The 18,069-nt window shown below is 41.0% G+C and overlaps 1 protein-coding gene across 1 annotated transcript; it reads left to right on the top strand.

The window, feature by feature from the left end:
• Positions 1–11,815: 11,815 nt before the first annotated feature.
• Positions 11,816–13,198, top strand: LOC136877783 (neural-cadherin). The gene has a single exon (XM_067151989.1). It carries the CDS (start codon positions 11,816–11,818, stop codon positions 13,196–13,198), a length of 1,383 nt encoding a protein of 460 aa, XP_067008090.1.
• The last annotated feature ends 4,871 nt before the right edge of the window (positions 13,199–18,069 follow it).

Raw genomic sequence — 18,069 nt, 5'->3', positions numbered from 1 at the left:
TATCCGACGCGACGGTGGGATGGCGGCCCCGGTCTAGAAAGCCAAGAATAACGGCCGAGAGGATTCGTCGTGCCGACCACACGACACTTTGTAATGTAAAGACCTTCGGGCTGAGCAGCGGTCACTTGGTAGGTCAAGGCCCTTCGGGGCTGTTTTGCGACATTGTTTGGTTTGGTTTTCTCAGTCCAGTGGTATTTCTTCAGCCTCGTATTGATAGATTTACTGGCACGTATTAGAACTCATGCGGGACAAAATTCTGGCATCAGGGTGTCTCAGAAAAAAGTAAAAGTAGTCATTGACACATAAAGCCAATAATATGAACATAATACGTTTTGGTGCTTTCTAAAGGTGAAGATAATAGGGTATATGAAAAGTGAAAAAATCAATAATATGTGGGTGTTCGTAAAGCGTTAAGCGTGGATTTTCAAAGAGAAGTGTTTTTTCTTTACGTCCCACCACCGGACTGAGCCAGGATCGAACCTGCCAAGTTGTGGTCAGAACGTCAGCGCCTCAACCGTCTGAGCCACTCAGCCCGGCAGGAGAAGTTTAAATAGGATAGGCAAATATGAAGTCCAATGTCACAGCTTCACTGCTATTTCAGTAATCTATGGACCCACATTATTGAACTGACTTTGGACCCATAGGGATTTCTTCTGTCTCTCTTGAGGGACTTTTATGTCTCTCCTAGCACTTTAATTTCCTTTAAATTAGGTCTTGGAAACGCGATCGATGGAAACTGAATATTAACGTAAATAAATAAAAAGCGCTATTAGTTAGCAAAAAAGCCAAAGCAGTGAACGCAAACACTGCGTTTGGAAATTCGAGTAGAATAATAGAAGTAAAGCCCTTACCTTGGTAACGTTATAACGGAAGATAACGAGGGTATCTTCTTCTTCTTCTTCTTCTTCTTCTTCTCCTTAATCTGTTTACCCTCCAGGGTCGGTTTTTCCTTCGGACTCAGCGAAGGATCCCACCTCTACCGCCTCAAGGGCAGTGTCCTGCAGCGTCAAGCTTTGCGTCGGGGGATACAACTGTGGAGGATGACCAGTACATCGCTCAGACAGCCTCTGCTATGCTGAACAGGGGCCTTGTAGAGGGATATGAAAGGACAAGCAAGGAAGAGGGAAGGGAGCGGCCGTGGCCTTAAGTTAGGTACCATCCCGGCATTTGCCTAGAGTAGAAGTGGGAAACTACGGAAAACCTATTCGAGGATGGCTACTCAGTTAACCTCTCGAGGCTGAGTGGACCCCGTTCCAACCCTCGTACCACTTTTTAAATTTCGTGGCAGAGACTGGAATCGAACCCGGGCCTCCGGGGGTGGCAGCTAATCCCACTAACCACTACACCACAGAGGCGGACACGAGAGTACCTACAAAATCCAAAGAATATTGCCCTAGCAAAGAAAGCGTCCGTAAACTAAATGAATTTGTTGAACTTGATATAGAGCTAAGAATTTTATTTTCCATAAACCGTTGTGTGGAGCATTTTGTTATATGGTGAGGATAAGTTAGTTGGACTTCATGGAAAGAGGTTGAAAGGCGATTGGAAGCAGCAGAAGGTGGAGAGATAGAGAGAGAGAGAGAGAGAGAGAGAGAGAGAGAGAGGGAGAGAGAGAGAGAAACAAAACAAACGTGGATGTGCTCAGGAAGGTCAACGCAGGCCCTACTCTGCTCTGAGTAATGAACAGAAGAAAAATACAATTCACTGGCCACGCTATATGACATATCAATTTTCTTCTGAATATCATAGAGGGGGAAATTACCAGGAAGAGAGGTAGAAGACCGCTGAAAAGGAAATAGTCGAGTTGAAGAGCACGATGTTCACAATAAGAGAAGAGAAGGGGAAAATACGGCGACGGGAAGTCGAAGAGATCGGCAGCGACATGCCGAGGCCTTTAATATGATGAGGTCTTGTAATCGCACTCAACATTATAATATTATCAGAGAGTAAGTCCATAAAGAAAAATACAGCTACTTCACTAATTGACCTTTGTATGTGGCACTGTAGAAGGTACGGAAAAACGAAGTTGTTGAACGTTACTTGACGGGCTTTCTTCTGCGACCTAACACTATTCCCTTCATCCTAAAATATTTCTTCAATATATTATGTATTAATACCTTGGGCACAGGGAACGCACAGGCGAATTGTGTGATAGATCTGATCATGGCTCTTTAAGTAAAGCAGCCGCTGTGACGGCGCTTGTTGACTCCAGGCTTGTGACGTGACCTAATTCAACGAACACATCAGTAGCGAATCGGTTGCGTGCAAACTTGTCATTTGCCGGATCCGGAGGTCGAACTCCACCCGACCATTGTCCTGAACAGGGCGTCTGTTCCTCTTCAAGATAACATGAAATTAGTTGCTCCACTCTCTGGGCGGAAGTGAGTCAGTAGTCCCTCTTACATAATGCAGAAGATGCTGCCCCTTCTTTAGAGAAGATAGAAATGTAGCCGTGTGAGCTGAGCATCTTCCGCATCTTTCCTTATGCCCGTTGCTCAGGGTAAAATGTTTCGTAAAATTCGTTGTACAAATCATTTAAAAAATATAAAGAAAACAAGTTGTGTTGTTCACGGTAAAATTATTTTATAAAATACGTGGAAGCGTTAGGATGGCCATCTATGAATTAATTTCTGAACTAAGATGTATATTTGCTGCCAAGAATTGAGTTCGAAGCCCATTTTATCTTCACCTTCACATCAGCCTGGCTTGTCTTCGGCCGAACTTGTGACACAAATTCGGCGATTTAGTTTACTGCCTCCTTTCTTGCATTTCTGTTGTGTTACGTTGGCGTTTTAACCTCACACAAACACTAGCAGCTCCCTTAGTCCACCCGGATCCTGCCATTTTAGAAGTTTGTTTATGTTTACCACCGCCGTGATGTTTACAAAGGAGCTTCACGATCTTCTCACGCCGTGTCAGCTTCGCTAATTAGTTCGCTTCGTAAAATTAATTTTACGGGATAGAACATGTCCTATTCTATGAAAGGTTTTATAAACCTTGAATTTGACCGTGAGCAACATAAATGTTATAAAATTAAATTATTGTACAATATATTTGAAGGAAATTTTTACCATGAGCAACAGGCATTAGTGTTATTTCCCGCATGGTTTTTCTGCACTCACTGTTGGAATAGGGTGGAATAATAAAGTCAAATTATTTTTGTTACCGAAATATTCTGGACCAGAGAGGTGTAAGAAGGTGCCGGTGTGAATGGGTGGACAGGGAAATGACCAGAGCATGACCATTTAGCCATGGAAAAAAACAGGTACAAGAACTGGATAGAATTATCAACAAGATCATAAATCAGGGATGACCATTGTGGCTCTGAAGGTACACTATTTTACAAGAGCATTTTGGCTCCACTCACATTCTAGGAGACGAGCGCCGAAATTTACTAGAGTCCAGCCTCTCAGAGGTACAAGCTTCTTACAGAATTACGCCTGATAAACTTGAAATACTGTGTTTACAGTCACTTCTACTCAACAGTCGTTTACATATTTGTCTATCAGTAATTACACTTTAAACGGGGGCAATGAGTGCCCATACAAATAGCCTTAATGCAAAAATAAAAGGTTCAAGAAGATCGGCCATGAACAAAAGGTTAGCAGGAGACACACTTGCACTCCTTTTAGATAAACACTTAAAATCATAAATGGACTTATAGCCCGAAGTTGCAGAGGCTATGCCTATACTACAGAGGGGTGACTATTAATGAGAAATATTAAGTACCAAAGCATTGTGAAGAATTTAGAGGGTATAGAAAAGCTTAGTCACTCCATACCAAGTTGAATGGGAATTAACAGAGGGTGACCACTCTTTATCCCCTAAATTACATGTTTTCGGATTTGAACAAAGTCCTCAGACTTGCCGAAAGTTTACATTTTAACAGTGATTTTAGAACCTTACATTAATCAATGACGTTTGAAACCTTCTCCTCAGGTTATCTGCCTGCAGCTATCACATGTTAAGAAATTTCTGCCATTACCTTGAGTAGCTGGGCTTTCCGGTGAAGATGACAATACGACTCGAAATCGCCCAGCTTTTATAGCATCTCAGAGGGGAAAAGTTCCAGAGCTAGAGAAATATGCGAAAAATTCCTGATTGGTTAATAACTTAAGGAAGAAGAAAGCCGTAGGAGTGTTGACAACCTTAGCACATAAAAAAACTACAAAATTTAAGGTTTACAAACATTGAAAATTGAAACATCCCTTAAAAATTAATTGTCCGTAATCCCGCCAGAGGGGGCACATAGGTCGATAGTAGAGACATCTAATGGTTAAAGGTCCATGTATCTTGAGTTCAATAAGTTAGTTTAAGATTCACCACACAGATGGCCTTCTAGAAGGCGCGCAGTTCAACGGGTCGGAGAAGGTGTACCCCCGGTACAATTATAACAATGCACTTTGCTACAGGCATTAAGGTTTCTCAGACAGTAGACCTATTCGTAAAAACTGTTCTATTGAAATCTACTTTCAACCTATTAGACCATTTTTGGGAGGGTACATTTTTTTCTTTATTGGCTTTAAATACCAGACCAAACAGCCAACTACTAATACATTGGACCGAGCTCGATAGCTGCAGTCGCTTAAGTTCGGCCAGTATCCAGTATTCGGGAGATAGTAGTTTCGAACCCCACTGTCGGCAGCCCTGAAAATGATTTTCCTTGGTTTCCCATTTTCACACCAGGCAAATGCTGGGGCTGTACATTAATTAAGGCCACGGCCGCTTCCTTCCCACTCCTAACCCTTCCCTGTTCCATCGTCGCCATAAGATCTATCTGTGTCGGTGCGACGTAAAGAAACTAGCCAAAAAAAAAAAAAAAAAAAAACATTGGAATACAAAATACGAGTATAAACAGTAAATATACAGTATACTTAGAATACATACACACGTATCGATCTTCCATAATATTGTACTATGATTTCGTAATTTTTATAGTTCTTAGTCCTTACAGGAAGAAAACCACACAGAAAAAGAGAGAGAGAAAAGAAGAAATTTCAACACTTCGACTATAATACGTTCAGTTATTTTTTTCCTATGTTGTAACACGTCAAACATTATAATCTTAAATCGGTGTCTTTTAAGAATTTGACAATGGCTTTATACACCTCTGGTTCCTGGGATGATAAAAATGCACTGTATGTTGAGTGCGGGTGGGGGCGGTAGAACGGTATCCCCTGTCTGTTGTAAGAGGCGACTAAATAATGTGGCGGCAGGGGCTCTGAACTTGGGTGGGTGACAGTGGGGTTCTTAGCTGAGTCCTGACATTGCTTCCACTTGTACCAGACTCCTCACTTTCATCTATCCTATCCGACCTCCCTTGGTCAACTCTTGTCCCTTTCTGACCCCGACAGTGTTACGTATGGAGACCTACGGAGTCTTTAGTTATCATGCCCTTCGTGGCCTTTGTCTTTCTCTTCCTCTTAAAACAATAATCACCACCACCACCACCACCACCACCACCACCAATCTTATCATAGTACGGTAAAACTGAATAAGACATAAATGATCGGAAATTGTACTCTCTGTAACTTATATTATGTAGTATTTTTGATAGGACCAGTAACATAGATAATTAAAAATTAAATTTTAGTCGCCTTCCCCTAAAGTCCATTTCAACCAGGGTGGATAAAATTATTTGTAGCGTAGACTGTAGTTACTTATTCCCCGACTTTACATACCGATTTTCATAAAATTATGTTTACCCATGTTTTCGTGGCTCGGCCGTGATGTGCATTTAACAACTAAAATGCAAATTCATGAATATCTCTGTAACCATAGCCGGTACGGTAAAAAAATTATAAGACATGAATGATCGGAAATTTAGTACTATATAACTTTAGTTATGTAGTAGTATTTATCGATAGGACCACTAATAACATAAATATTTGAGAATTAAAGTTTAGGCCTTCCCTTGAACTACCGTTTCATTCAGCTTGAATAAACTTATTTTTAGCCTAGATTATAGTGACTTATTCCCCGACTTTTACATACCGATTTTCATTAAATTTTCTTCAGCCGTTTTCTCGTGGTGGGCGTACAGACAGACAGACATAAATTACGGAAAACTTAAAAAATGCATCTTCTTGTTACTGTGAACATGACCAATACCGAAATGCCATTCTTCTCAAATTCTGAGCAATGTACAGACGATAATTAAATGCGCTGCTCTAGTGGTAGATAACACTAGTATATCTCTCTTATATTATCTCGATGTTGACCATGGTAACACACAAGGTTCAAGGTTTTCTTTGCAGTTGCAGAAACGTTTTGTGTCGAGACATAACAGCTTGAGTTATCCGTGTTCATCATCTTCTGTGGCGTGGCGTGACGCGATGTCAGAATCTTTCTTCGTCTTTTTCACTCCCCGCTGTCTACATTCTCACTGTTATCTTTTTCCATTTACTCTCGTGAACTACTGTCGACAGCTATTGCCGTTAAGACGACGAGGTGAACTTGGAAGTATCGCATTGTTGCGTTATATCATTCAAAAAGTTTTTTGCTCTCATGTTTTGCTTCCGTTGCCACTTGTATAGTTGCCATTCCAAGCAAAATATCGGGTTTATGCGTTGCAGATTCATGAGCAGTTACGCGCTGTTTTAGCCCATTTGTTTCCCCATGCCTTCTTTTCAGGTCTCCATTTTGTTTTCTTTTGAGACTGGTGGTAAGAGGATATACGAAGCCAGAATAGCCTTCCATTTACTTGCTTTTCCCATTCTTACTTAACTAATCAACAATGCCATTACGCTGATTGACGTGTGCACTGTCTCTTCAGCTGCTATTGATCTGCGCTAAGTAGTGTTTTTATAATTAATTCCGTGTTGCTATTACTAGCTTGGTTCAGCCCTTGTAAGACAGACCCTCCGACGAGGGTGGATGGTATCTGTATTGTATTGGAAACTGCGTGTTAATGTGCTGGAGACTGTGGGTGGTGTATGAGTTGCAAGGATGTTGAAGACAGCACAAACACTCAGTCTCCGCGCCAAGAGAATGAACCATTAAAGTCCTCGATTCAGCTAAAATCGAACTTGAGGACCGAAGGCCAAGACGCTGATCACTCAGCTGTGGAGCCAGACATTCTTACAACTGTAATAATGTTATTGGTTTTAAGCCTTACTTCTTTTATGGTTATTGGAAACGCCTAAGTACCGGAATTTTGTTCCGCAGGGTTCTTTCACATGCGAGTATATGAATCTGTCGATACAAAGTTCTGGCATTTGAGCACCACCGGACTGATTCGGGATCGAATCTGCCAAGTAGGGCTCGGAAGATCATTGCTTCTTCCGTGGGGCATCCGGCTGTAAAACATGTCATGTTATGAAATTATATGCTAAAATATTAGAATCATTCCGTATTGACGGTTTTCACTTTACAAAGTGTGAAAGTGTTTCCACAAAGACAGACTTTCGGCCTGAATTTTCAACACAGTGATTTCATCCTTTTTTGAAATGTTACAAAACCAATATTTTGTAAACTAAGAGGTCCTCAACTTCACTATGTGCACTTATTGTTCATTTCTTTCTGTATAATTTGTTTTTATTTCTTTTCTTCTTAGGTTAACACAGTTTTAAGTTTCAATTATGTTTTGTATTAACCCCTGTTTTCACTGTATTTTATCGCAGCAAGTTGTTTTTTGCTCCACATAATGATATGAATATTGTATATTGTGCTAATTTTGTTTCCGTCATGTCTCTCTTTTGTTTTTTTAATTTGTTCCTTCGTTATGTTTTTTAGCTTGTATTATGTAAATCCCTTTTTCCTCACTGAAGATGGCTCAAACGAGCCGAAACATGTTTGAATTTGATTACTCCACGTAATGATGGAATTATGTAATGTATTGAATTAGGAGGATATACTCAATTTTTTACCTTTGAAAAGTCTAATTTCATCTTATTTAATTCCTGACCCCTTGTCAAGAAACGGGATTAGGAGGCATACATTGAATACAGAAAAATGATCAAGTAAACCATGGAGAAAACAAATGACAAGTACAAGTATGCCAAAGTGGTTGACTAATACAAAACAAAAGAAGGAATAATAAACTAATTTCACTTCTAAACTATTCAGATTCAACGCGCTCCCTGGAAGGTCAGAGGGAAAGAATCTCTCCCTACTTCAGTGGTTAGTTCGAAAGGCGCTTCAAGAGACACGTACCTATTAAACATTGGTCACGCCAAACTTACAGCTGTGTTATGAACATGCTGTAAGAAGAAGGTTGGCAAAGTTTGGGAGGTAGCAGTACTCCTAGCCCTCGCCTCGCAGATCAATACGCACGGCGCGGCGGCGTGTACGCGTGACGCACGCTCTGGCTCGATACGGATCTCATGAGAAGGCGCTGTTCTGTTCTGTTGTGTTTCGTGCGTGTTCGTTCACTTCAGTCTCGTTTTCTGGACTGACTGTATAAATAATTTTAATAAAGAATTCTCATAAAAGTTTACCTCCACTGGTGTATTTCAGATTAGAATACCTGGGTGAAATCTCACGCAACAAACACCGACCGAGGGACCAACGTTTGTAATGAAAATGTACCGCCTGTGCTCATTTAGGTCGGCTCTTCCATAACAACGAAGCGGACTTAGTGGAAATTAACACGCTTTATGCAGCTCCAGCTGAAATTACAGATGCCTGGAGATTATTACGAAAGGATATATGGCTGTTAGACTGGTGTGTTCACAGTAGAGAACATGGCCAGAAATACTGTATGCATGTTAAAGAGAACAGATCGTGGATGTGGGAGTAGCTGTAGGAGGAGACTGAATAAGAATTATGCAGAGAAGATTTACTCTCCTGATAAAGTGTTTTACAGTCAAATATTCTTCTCAAACAGACCTTCTCACGGTCTAAGTTCTAATTATATTTCTCTCTGCTAGATCAAGTGTGGGGTAAATGATGATGATTATAATAATAATGCTATTGATTTTACGTCCCACTAACTACTTTCTGACGGTTTTCGGAGACGCGGAGATGCCGGAATTTAGTCCCGCAGGAGTTCTTTTGCGTGCCAGGAAATCTACCGACACGAGGGTGCCGCATTTGAGCACCTTCAAATACCACCGTACTGAGCCAGAATCGAACCTGCCAAGTTAGGGTCAGAAGGCCAGCGCCTGAGCCACTCAGCCCGGCAATGATGATGATTAGGGCTTGGATTTCTGTGACCTAAAACTTTGGAAATATATGCATATATGCATGGACTTTTGTCCTAAGACTACCAAAATATTACATAACCACTTGGAAATATTACGCAAAAGAAATTAAATATTGTCCAAATTCTGCTTAGAAGACAAGCAGCAAATTGGCAACATTCTTCACATCCTTTTATTCTTTCTATTTTGACAACTTATTGCTCGCGAAATTGATTACCGTGATATTTATTAATGTCGTAAAAGTCTAAACATTGTATGTGGTTAAGTGGAAGAGAGGTCCAAGAGCCCTAACTTGGCCACTTTATAAAGACACAAATATTGTATTTTAAAACTTCCTTTAACGACTAAATATTTCTTAGGAAAGGAAACCCAAAATAAACAAACTAAAGCATACAAAATCACCGGCATTATCGGCACAACACATGTAAATAATAGGCCTGCTTCGAGAATGCCTCTAAAACAATTACAATATAACCAATGCTTTTATACCATGTTTTTGGTCAAATATGACAGCGATAAAATGTAGTAAAATATGAATTTATATGGCCATTAAAACAGTGTCGTCGTGTTCACAAAACGTAGACATAGTATTCATGAAACGTAGAAGTATGTTTTATTTATTCAAACTAAACTTTCAGCACATTAGGTCGTGTTCAGTATATATTATCGAAAATACGTTAAGTGCAGAACAATAGTGGCCAGCCGGACACCCGTGGGATCCGAACTCACTACCTTCCGATTTCTCGTCGGATGTTCTTACCTATTGCCAGGCTGAGTAGTTCAGGCGGTGGGGCGTTGCCCGTCTGAACTCAACTGGCAGGCTTATTTTGACTTTAGCACTGACGAAATTAGGGTTCGTGGCCCTCTCTTATACTTAACCACAAAAATTACGGAGTAATAAGAGAAATATGCTATTATATTATAAAATCAACGATAACTAAGATAATTAACAGATTTGGAGAGCGTATAATGGAGATGGAAAGCAAAGCTCAAGGAATAAATCCGGAGCATAAAAATAAAGAAGACAAAAATCATAATGAAAAACAGGAAAAATACAAACTGAAAAATATAAGCCAATGCATAGATAGTGGTGATCTACTAGCCAGGATAAATTTTAACGTAAGCAAATCTAACTTGCGTAACCGGACGTACTTTTACAACCCCTTATCCAACATATTAATTCATAAATATTTCCCATTAGTAACAATGTGTAGTACGTTTAATGACTTACTCAGAAACCGCGACATAGATCTCCCAGTGCTCCTAACAGACTTCAAAATATGTCTAGGGATTTTCTTTAGTGAATATACTTAAACAATCTTAAGAAATAGCATCTCATAAAATGAAAATAGAATTCATTACACTATCTCTTTGGCAATAATACAAATGGAATTAATCTGTCTATAAACTTCGAGATCTTATTTTTACACTGTTAATTATGCACCTGACCTGTTAACATATGTGTATGCCTGCAGATAAAGTTTTTGTTCTTCCTGCTTATGTAATCAGGAGCTCTCTGTGCTGGATTTTCTGAGAACAATATTCGGTTGTTTTGTGATCGTGTTCCGCCGTTACCCACAGTACCATCAAGCAGATTATGTTGTCTCCCTTAAAACGCTCTCGTGCATGAGGACTTCGTATGAGTTCGTTATAGTTCTCATGCATTTGTATGCATTATTTATTATTTTTATGCTCAGTAGTACATTTCTCATATCACCTATTTAACTTCAGATCAGTCTAACATGCCATATTTTACATAAGAGACGACAAAACAGCCCTGCATCCGAAGGTACTCCTTCCACCCCTTCAACGTCCACGCATACCAGCCACCGTTTATATTCCCTCGGCCCTTCCCACCCAGTTATCACAGGCTTCAGAAGTACCTCTGGTGTCAACCTCGAAGACATGACAGACCTATGGTCGTGCAATTATACTTGCACTTTGCATTTCGTAGCCATGGTCGGTAAGCAGCAATGATCTATCTTTATATGTTAAAAGCTTAGAAGAGTCTCCACTAAAAATCGTTTAGATATTCCATTTTGGTAAGCCACGTCGCATACGAGTGTTTTTCGTCACCAAACGAAAACGAAAAATAGGTCATGCATGCATTCTCGTGATATTTTTCTGTGGAACTGTTTTCAAGAGAAACTCTTTCCCTTAATGCCGAAATAGTTATGGAAATGAGTGCCGGAATTCTGCAGTTGTACGGTGAGATTAATGAAGATATGTGCCGGAAAATTGCCAGGAATATGTCCACTTGCCCTTAAAGAGATTGGACGCCGCAGTTGAAGCCATATTGAGCATGTGATAGTGCACTGTATCTCTAAGCACCATTGAACCTGTGGGTGAAATACCAATGTCTTGACTGTTCTTTCTATACACTTGAATACTAAATAACTGAGATTCTTTGTTCTTAGCGTCAATGTATAGCCTTCTATCATTTAACACCGTCTACTTGTGAGCCACATTATTCCTGTAATTCCTGCATGAAGGCACCCTCTGTCCAGTACTTCCGATTCTGCCCAGTGTGTTGTCTACATAATTTTTAACATTTGTTCTTGCCATTGAGTTGAAAATGAGAGTAGTTTAATCTGACCAATTCTGAAGTATTTTTCTGCTTTGTGTTTCAGGTCTGAGGCCAATGTTCTGAGCGCCCAAGAAACCCAGAAACAATGCAGGGGCTAGCGCTCGCCCTTGTGGCGACCCTGGCCACCCTGTGGAGTCCTCGAGTGGCCGCGGCAGGCCTGGCCATCAGACGAAGTATCGCTGTTATTCCTCACGATATATATCCGGGTTATAGCATTAAGAAGTTTGATGGTGGGGGCTATCGCTTGTTGGAAACCGGCTTCTCGCAATTTTTTACTGTACTCCAAGATGGACTGGTGATGACTACATCAGATCTCAGTCCACTAGTCAACAGGCCTGTCAACTTAGTAGTTTTGGAAGAAACCCCCAACAGTACGGCGACGCATACACTCCAGCTGTACGTGTTGGATCGTCGAGATATGCTTCGCTTTCAGCAGGATCTCTACGATGGAGGAACCGTCTCAGAAAATGCCCCGTCTGGGACAAAAGTCAAAGGTTTACCGGCACTACAAGCTGTAGGTGTCGGAGTTGGTGGTCTTCCTGTGAAATATGCCATCGTTGGCGGCAATGAAGGTGGAGCGTTTGCGTTGATCGACAATACGGAAGAGGACAATATAACTAGCACTTCCACGCCCGGAGTCGTGTGGGATTCAGGAGTAAGACTAGTGACAGCCAGGCCTCTAGACAGGGAGCGAACTCCAGCGTACACCCTTACTGTACAAGCTGCCGATGGACACGGTATTGACAAAGCTCTTACGAAAGTGAAAATCAGTGTTTTAGATGAGAATGACAACAGTCCCGTGTTCACCAAGAAAGTGTATCGCTTCACCCTCGGCAGTGATCAGTATGATAACTCGACGAACACTAATATGGTGTGGCGACGATTCTCAGCCATTGGTGCAGTGACAGCAACCGATGCTGATGGGGACAAAGTGGCGTATCGTCTTGCTGTACCTAGTAACCTGGTAGTGATCGTACCTCAGACGGGAGACCTGCTCTTAGCCGGTGATCCACCCTTGGAGGCCGGGGAGGATATGGAATATGAAATCACAGTTGAAGCTCATGACTTACGGACACCGAGCCGCACCTCGAAAGTGCCCGCTCAGGTGTGGCTACAGTTCAACTCGCCAATGCTGCCACCTGCAGTGGAGGAAGAGCCTCCTCAAGCACATCGCATCTCGAAACGACGTGTCACACGCGCGGTTAGACCTACGAAACGTATCGAGTTCACGGAAGCAGATGGCGAGACTGAAGGAAGAATTGTTTTCCAACTGGAGAAGGAAACCGAACGAGAGACTTTCAAGATTAGGGACGAGAATCCGTGGGTCACTGTGGAACCTAATGGTGCTGTGAGAGTGAAGAAGAAGTGGGACTACGAAGAGCTGGGGCCAGAGAAGACCATTGACTTCTGGGTGACCATCACAAACGCTGGAGGAGGAGGTAAGTTCTACTGCATTTCCTGGAAATAACTTACATTTATGGTTTTATGAAGGCTGCTAAATTTTTTTTTTTTTGTGTTGGTATGTCAGCTCTTTTCAAATCGAAGGTTTTTATATTCCCGGTGTATATGAAGGCTGTACATGTACGAATTTGGTTTAGTCTCAACTCTTTTCAAATTGGTGTTTGTTCAGTCATATTCGCCAAGTTGAATTAAGTTTAGAAAAATATTTGCGAGTTAAGTAAGTAAACCCAACATATGTAGTTGTTCAAACCTATATAGCCTTCATAGAACTATGATTTTCTGCAATAAACATTTTGTTAGGTCATAGTATGGTGCATTGTATCATGTGTGAATTTTCTTTTGTGTCATGTTTTCATTATTAAAAGTGTTACGGTACCGTACTACTAATATTCAGAGTTCATACTCTTGTTCAGGTTTGGATACAGAAGTTGATCGACCTCTCAATTTAGGCTCCTGTGTTCGATCTGAAATCACATTCAAAACTGGTAGATATTTTAACAGTTATTTCGTTCTTCAACAGGCACTTGTATCAGTTTCTTGTCTTGAATAATTCCTAGAACGCTCATTTTCTGTTAATCAGTTTTTGTTTCCAAAAATATCCAGTGGTGAAATATTATATTGAGGCTACCAAACCGTCTATCGACAAACGTTCGAAGATTGCGCGCGGCATCTAAACGAAGCTCTTTTTCTTGATTCATTTTGGTAGCTGGGTTCGTTGTGCGTCTTAAACCACTCATTTATTTGATTACGGTCATTGACTGATTCATCTACTAGAACCCAGAATTAGACTTTTCTTCGTGTGAGACACGGACTCCCGTGGCACTTCAACAATATCTTCATGTACAACAATATCCCCTTAGTGTTTATTATCACATAATTTGAAATTGTTTGGTAGGTCTATATGTGATAGGTCGTTTCCAAAAATAGTCGGATAAGGACGGAATTCTGAGAAAATACAGGAACACGTTTCGGCACTAAAGGAAGAAAATTCTCCTTCAGACACGTAGAATATTAGTCATATATGATGGAGATCATTGTGGCACATTTGAGATATTTATGTATATAGTATGCGTAGTTAAATCATTTTCAATATGATTATAATGGTCCCATGGTTAATTTTTTAATGATGCGGTTTCCTCGATGAAAAAGGAAAACCTCCCTGCTAAACATTATGTTGAAAAAAGCTGTTGGTTTGGTATCCTGTGTAGCATTTTATTGTACGTTGATAGGCCTATACATTTAAAAAAAATCTGTGTTACTGTATTTATCAAATTTAAAGTATAATGTACCTTGAAATATAATACCGATTGACACATGTTACACCGAGCTCGATAGCTGCAGTCGCTTAAGTGCGGCCAGTATCCACTATTCGGGAGATAGTGAGTTCGAATCCCACTGTCGGCAGCCCTGAAGATGGTTTTCCGTGGTTTCCCATTTTCACACCAGGCAAATGCTGGGGCTGTACCTTAATTAAGGCCACGGCCGCTTCCTTCCCACTCCTAGCCCTTTCCTGTCCCATCGTCGCCATAAGACCTATCTGTGTCGGTGCGACGTAAAACAACTTGCAAAAAAAAAAAAAAAAAAAAAAAAAAAAAAAAAAAAAAAAAAAAACAACAACATGTTACGTCCAGATACTTGCTGAAACTTGAATCCAACAATCGAAAGAATCGCTTCTTGTGTTCCAATTTAGATTTCTAACATTTTGTTGTAAAAAAAGATTAATTCAAAGAACGAGAGCAGTTATGAACCGTCTTCCTGCGAGGAAAATGTGGTCGAGTATGTTATTTCCCTGCTGTGTTCGTAGTAAGTAAAAATTGACAATGCCATTGCTTTTGGAACAAGCTCATACGCGTAAAGCACAGTTGTATTTCTTTAATCCGATGTTTAAAACGGCAGTTCACTGCTTTACGAGAATTTGTTCCCATAACACACAAATATGAAACGCTTGTAACCTATTGGGGGTAGATTATTGCTATCATTAGCTTAACTAAATATTTCATTATTGTGAAATCACAACACAATACGAAAATAGAAGTAATTTTCTGGTCCATTCTTGACTAGGACCTCAAGACCTTTAGAGGAGCAATAGCCGTTTTACTTAATACTGTGCAGTATATCAATTTTTAACAGTTTTTATCAATGACAGAATATCTGTTTTGTGGATATTGTTATTCATGTCAAAAATCAAAAAGAATTCGAATAATAAATTTAGTTATATGAGAAAAGAAAAAACAGTAAAAGTACAGGTGACAACTGAATTTGTGCTGCTGGAAGTATGGAAGATGTAGCAGAATATTGTAAAGGTGTCAACCTGTTAATTAGACGAATAAATTCCGAGTTTATTGCTGGTAAATGAACACATTTCTAGCCAGAATATGATTAAAACATCCAACTTCAAATGATCCAGTAAAACCTTCACTAACTGAGACGGATATTATTTTTAAAATACGGCCATGACGCTGTCTTCAAATAAGACAGTGCATTAATGAGTTATATTAAAAACGTCGAACATGGAACCTGTATAGCCTGGTAAGGATATAGTGTCCCCCATGACGACCTGACCAGCCAAATTGCCTACAGGTAACTTATTTGAAAAATTTGTGGTCATAGTGATGACTTCTGTGTCGTATTACTTGGCTTTCATGACCGGATTGCTAGCTACCTCTCATATCAAGCAAATTTTCAGCTGACCTTACGGGGCCGAGTTCCAGCCCTCAAATCAGAATTAATTCTCAGACGTGCGGGGACTCGAACTTTAGACTTCCGGATAAGAGAGAGAGGCCTAGGCCTATACCGGTAGCCTGGCGACTGATGACTAAGAAGGTGTGTGGTTCAATACCTGCTGCCTCTATTTCAGGTAGTAGAAACTAATCCCAACACTATCGTCGTCTTTTAAGAATGCGAATGTACTACAGGGTCTCTGCAGGGTCTCTTTTATAAACCAAGACCGAACGCACGGTGTTTGTACTGTGCGCTATGGCTTCTGCCTCAGCCGAACTTACGTCGCGCGCGGCCGCCCTGCTTTAAACGTGTATACAATCTTATATGAAATCTTACCTTATAAAAGATGCTGGAAATGTCGTTTTACCTGGGTTATACAGGCATTGTATCTGGTAACCACATCTTGGCTGACACGAGTGAATTATGCCACTGTAATGTTTTTGATTTCATTCATATGTTTTTCTTTCAGCTCCTCCAATGTGTGAGGATTTGTACGATACACTTTTTCTTGCAGTTTACCCTACAAGTAAAAATCACACACAGATCTGGAGAACCCGCGGGGGGGGGGGGTGAATAGAACATCACTGATCACTCTGTCTGCGAACACTTCAGAGATCGTAAGAAGGGAATCTTCTGCTGTAGGAGCAGGGACTGAATCTTGTTGAAAACACCAACGTGATTTTTCTTCTTCCGTTAACTGATGGTAAAACGGCGTCAAAATGCCATCTTGGTACCTCTCTGCATTTACTGTCGTCTCGACAAAACTAGGCCTAATTATCATCTTGCACTAACAGTACACCTAACACTAATCGTCCTATCATAATGAGGGACTTCATAAACACTATTAGGATTTTCTGCACACAAATAGCGAGAGTTATGACTGTTCATACGACAATGAAGATGAAACCAGAACTTTTAAATACGAAAATACGGTGTTGTAATGATAACTGTCTCACCATGTTAACAACTGAGATTCAGACTGGCGACTGAATGTTTGCCAGGTCGAACACGTGCAGGCTGCTTGCAAGGTCAAGAGCAATGCGCGCGCCTCCCGTACTGCAGCGTACGTATCGCAGAGTAAAAACGGCGCTTCGACGGTCTTAGTTTATATGAGAGACCCTGTATAGGTAATCGATTTGACGGCACGTGAAAATCCATTAATGAGAAAATTCTAGCCTGCCAGTAAGTGAACATAGGTCTGATGATGGTCAGTAGTTTTGCGTACAGAGCAAAGCCATCTCCATACAGGCCATGAAGACCTCGGAAGTAAAAGACTTCCACTTATCGTAACCTCGGTACTAAATGGAGTAAAGTCGCCGCCTCTGTCTCCAAGAAATAACCTCTACTCATTTTTGGTGTAGGCTGAGTGAACCTCAGGATCATACATGTCGCTCTAAAAATGAAGAATCGTTTCTAAATTTTTCAACTTTCTGACTGGGATTGAATTCACATCATTCCAGGTGAACTGAACGCACCTTTTCCACCTCCGCTAGGCAGCCCCATTTCATTCGAAGAACGAAGCTTTAAGCATCCATTTGCAACTTTACGTATGTGAATTAAATGGTTGCATACCGAAGGTCAACCTAACGCCTGACCGTTGCCAGGGGTTTGGATGGTACTGCTTCATGGATGCTTGTTGAGGAGGACGAAAATTTCGTAATGATTACAGCCCTTGGCGCGAGGACAGAGCAGTAGACGGGGTGAAGTGTTATCAGCTCTCGACAGTTGCTCCTGATTGGCAGAGCGTGTTCGATACTACAGAGAGCAGCTTTTATCTGATTAGCGCTGATAAACAGTTCGCCTGGGTGGAAGGGCAACAACCCTGCCAATCGAAGCTCTCGATCATTTTCGACGCCCGACTATTAAAGAACCTGTTTCTAGTTTACTTACTGGTACTGCAACTTAGGCCGGCCCCGTGTTGTAGGGGTAGCGTGCCTGCCTCTCACCCGGAGGCCCCGGGTTCGATTCCCGGCCAGGTCAGGGATTTTTACCTGGCTCTGAGGGCTGGTTCGAGGTCCACTCGGTTCTAGGATATTTCGTACCACGGACATTTCGTACCACTTGACCGGCTGATTACCTGCGAAGTGTCAGGTAATGACTTCAAAATATTTAGGAGAGGACATTTCGTACCACGTGTGAGAGTGAGAAGTATTGCGA

Source organism: Anabrus simplex, chromosome 7, assembly GCF_040414725.1.
Source record: "Anabrus simplex isolate iqAnaSimp1 chromosome 7, ASM4041472v1, whole genome shotgun sequence".
Classification (NCBI taxonomy): Eukaryota; Metazoa; Arthropoda; class Insecta; order Orthoptera; family Tettigoniidae; genus Anabrus; species Anabrus simplex.
Note: the sequence above shows the minus strand (reverse complement) of the source record. Positions and strands in the feature narration are given on the sequence as shown.

What these genes read in the sequence shown, in the direction of transcription:
- LOC136877783 (XM_067151989.1), top strand. Translation starts at nt 11,816, where the DNA reads ATGCAGGGGCTAGCGCTCGCCCTTGTGGCGACCCTGGCCACCCTGTGG.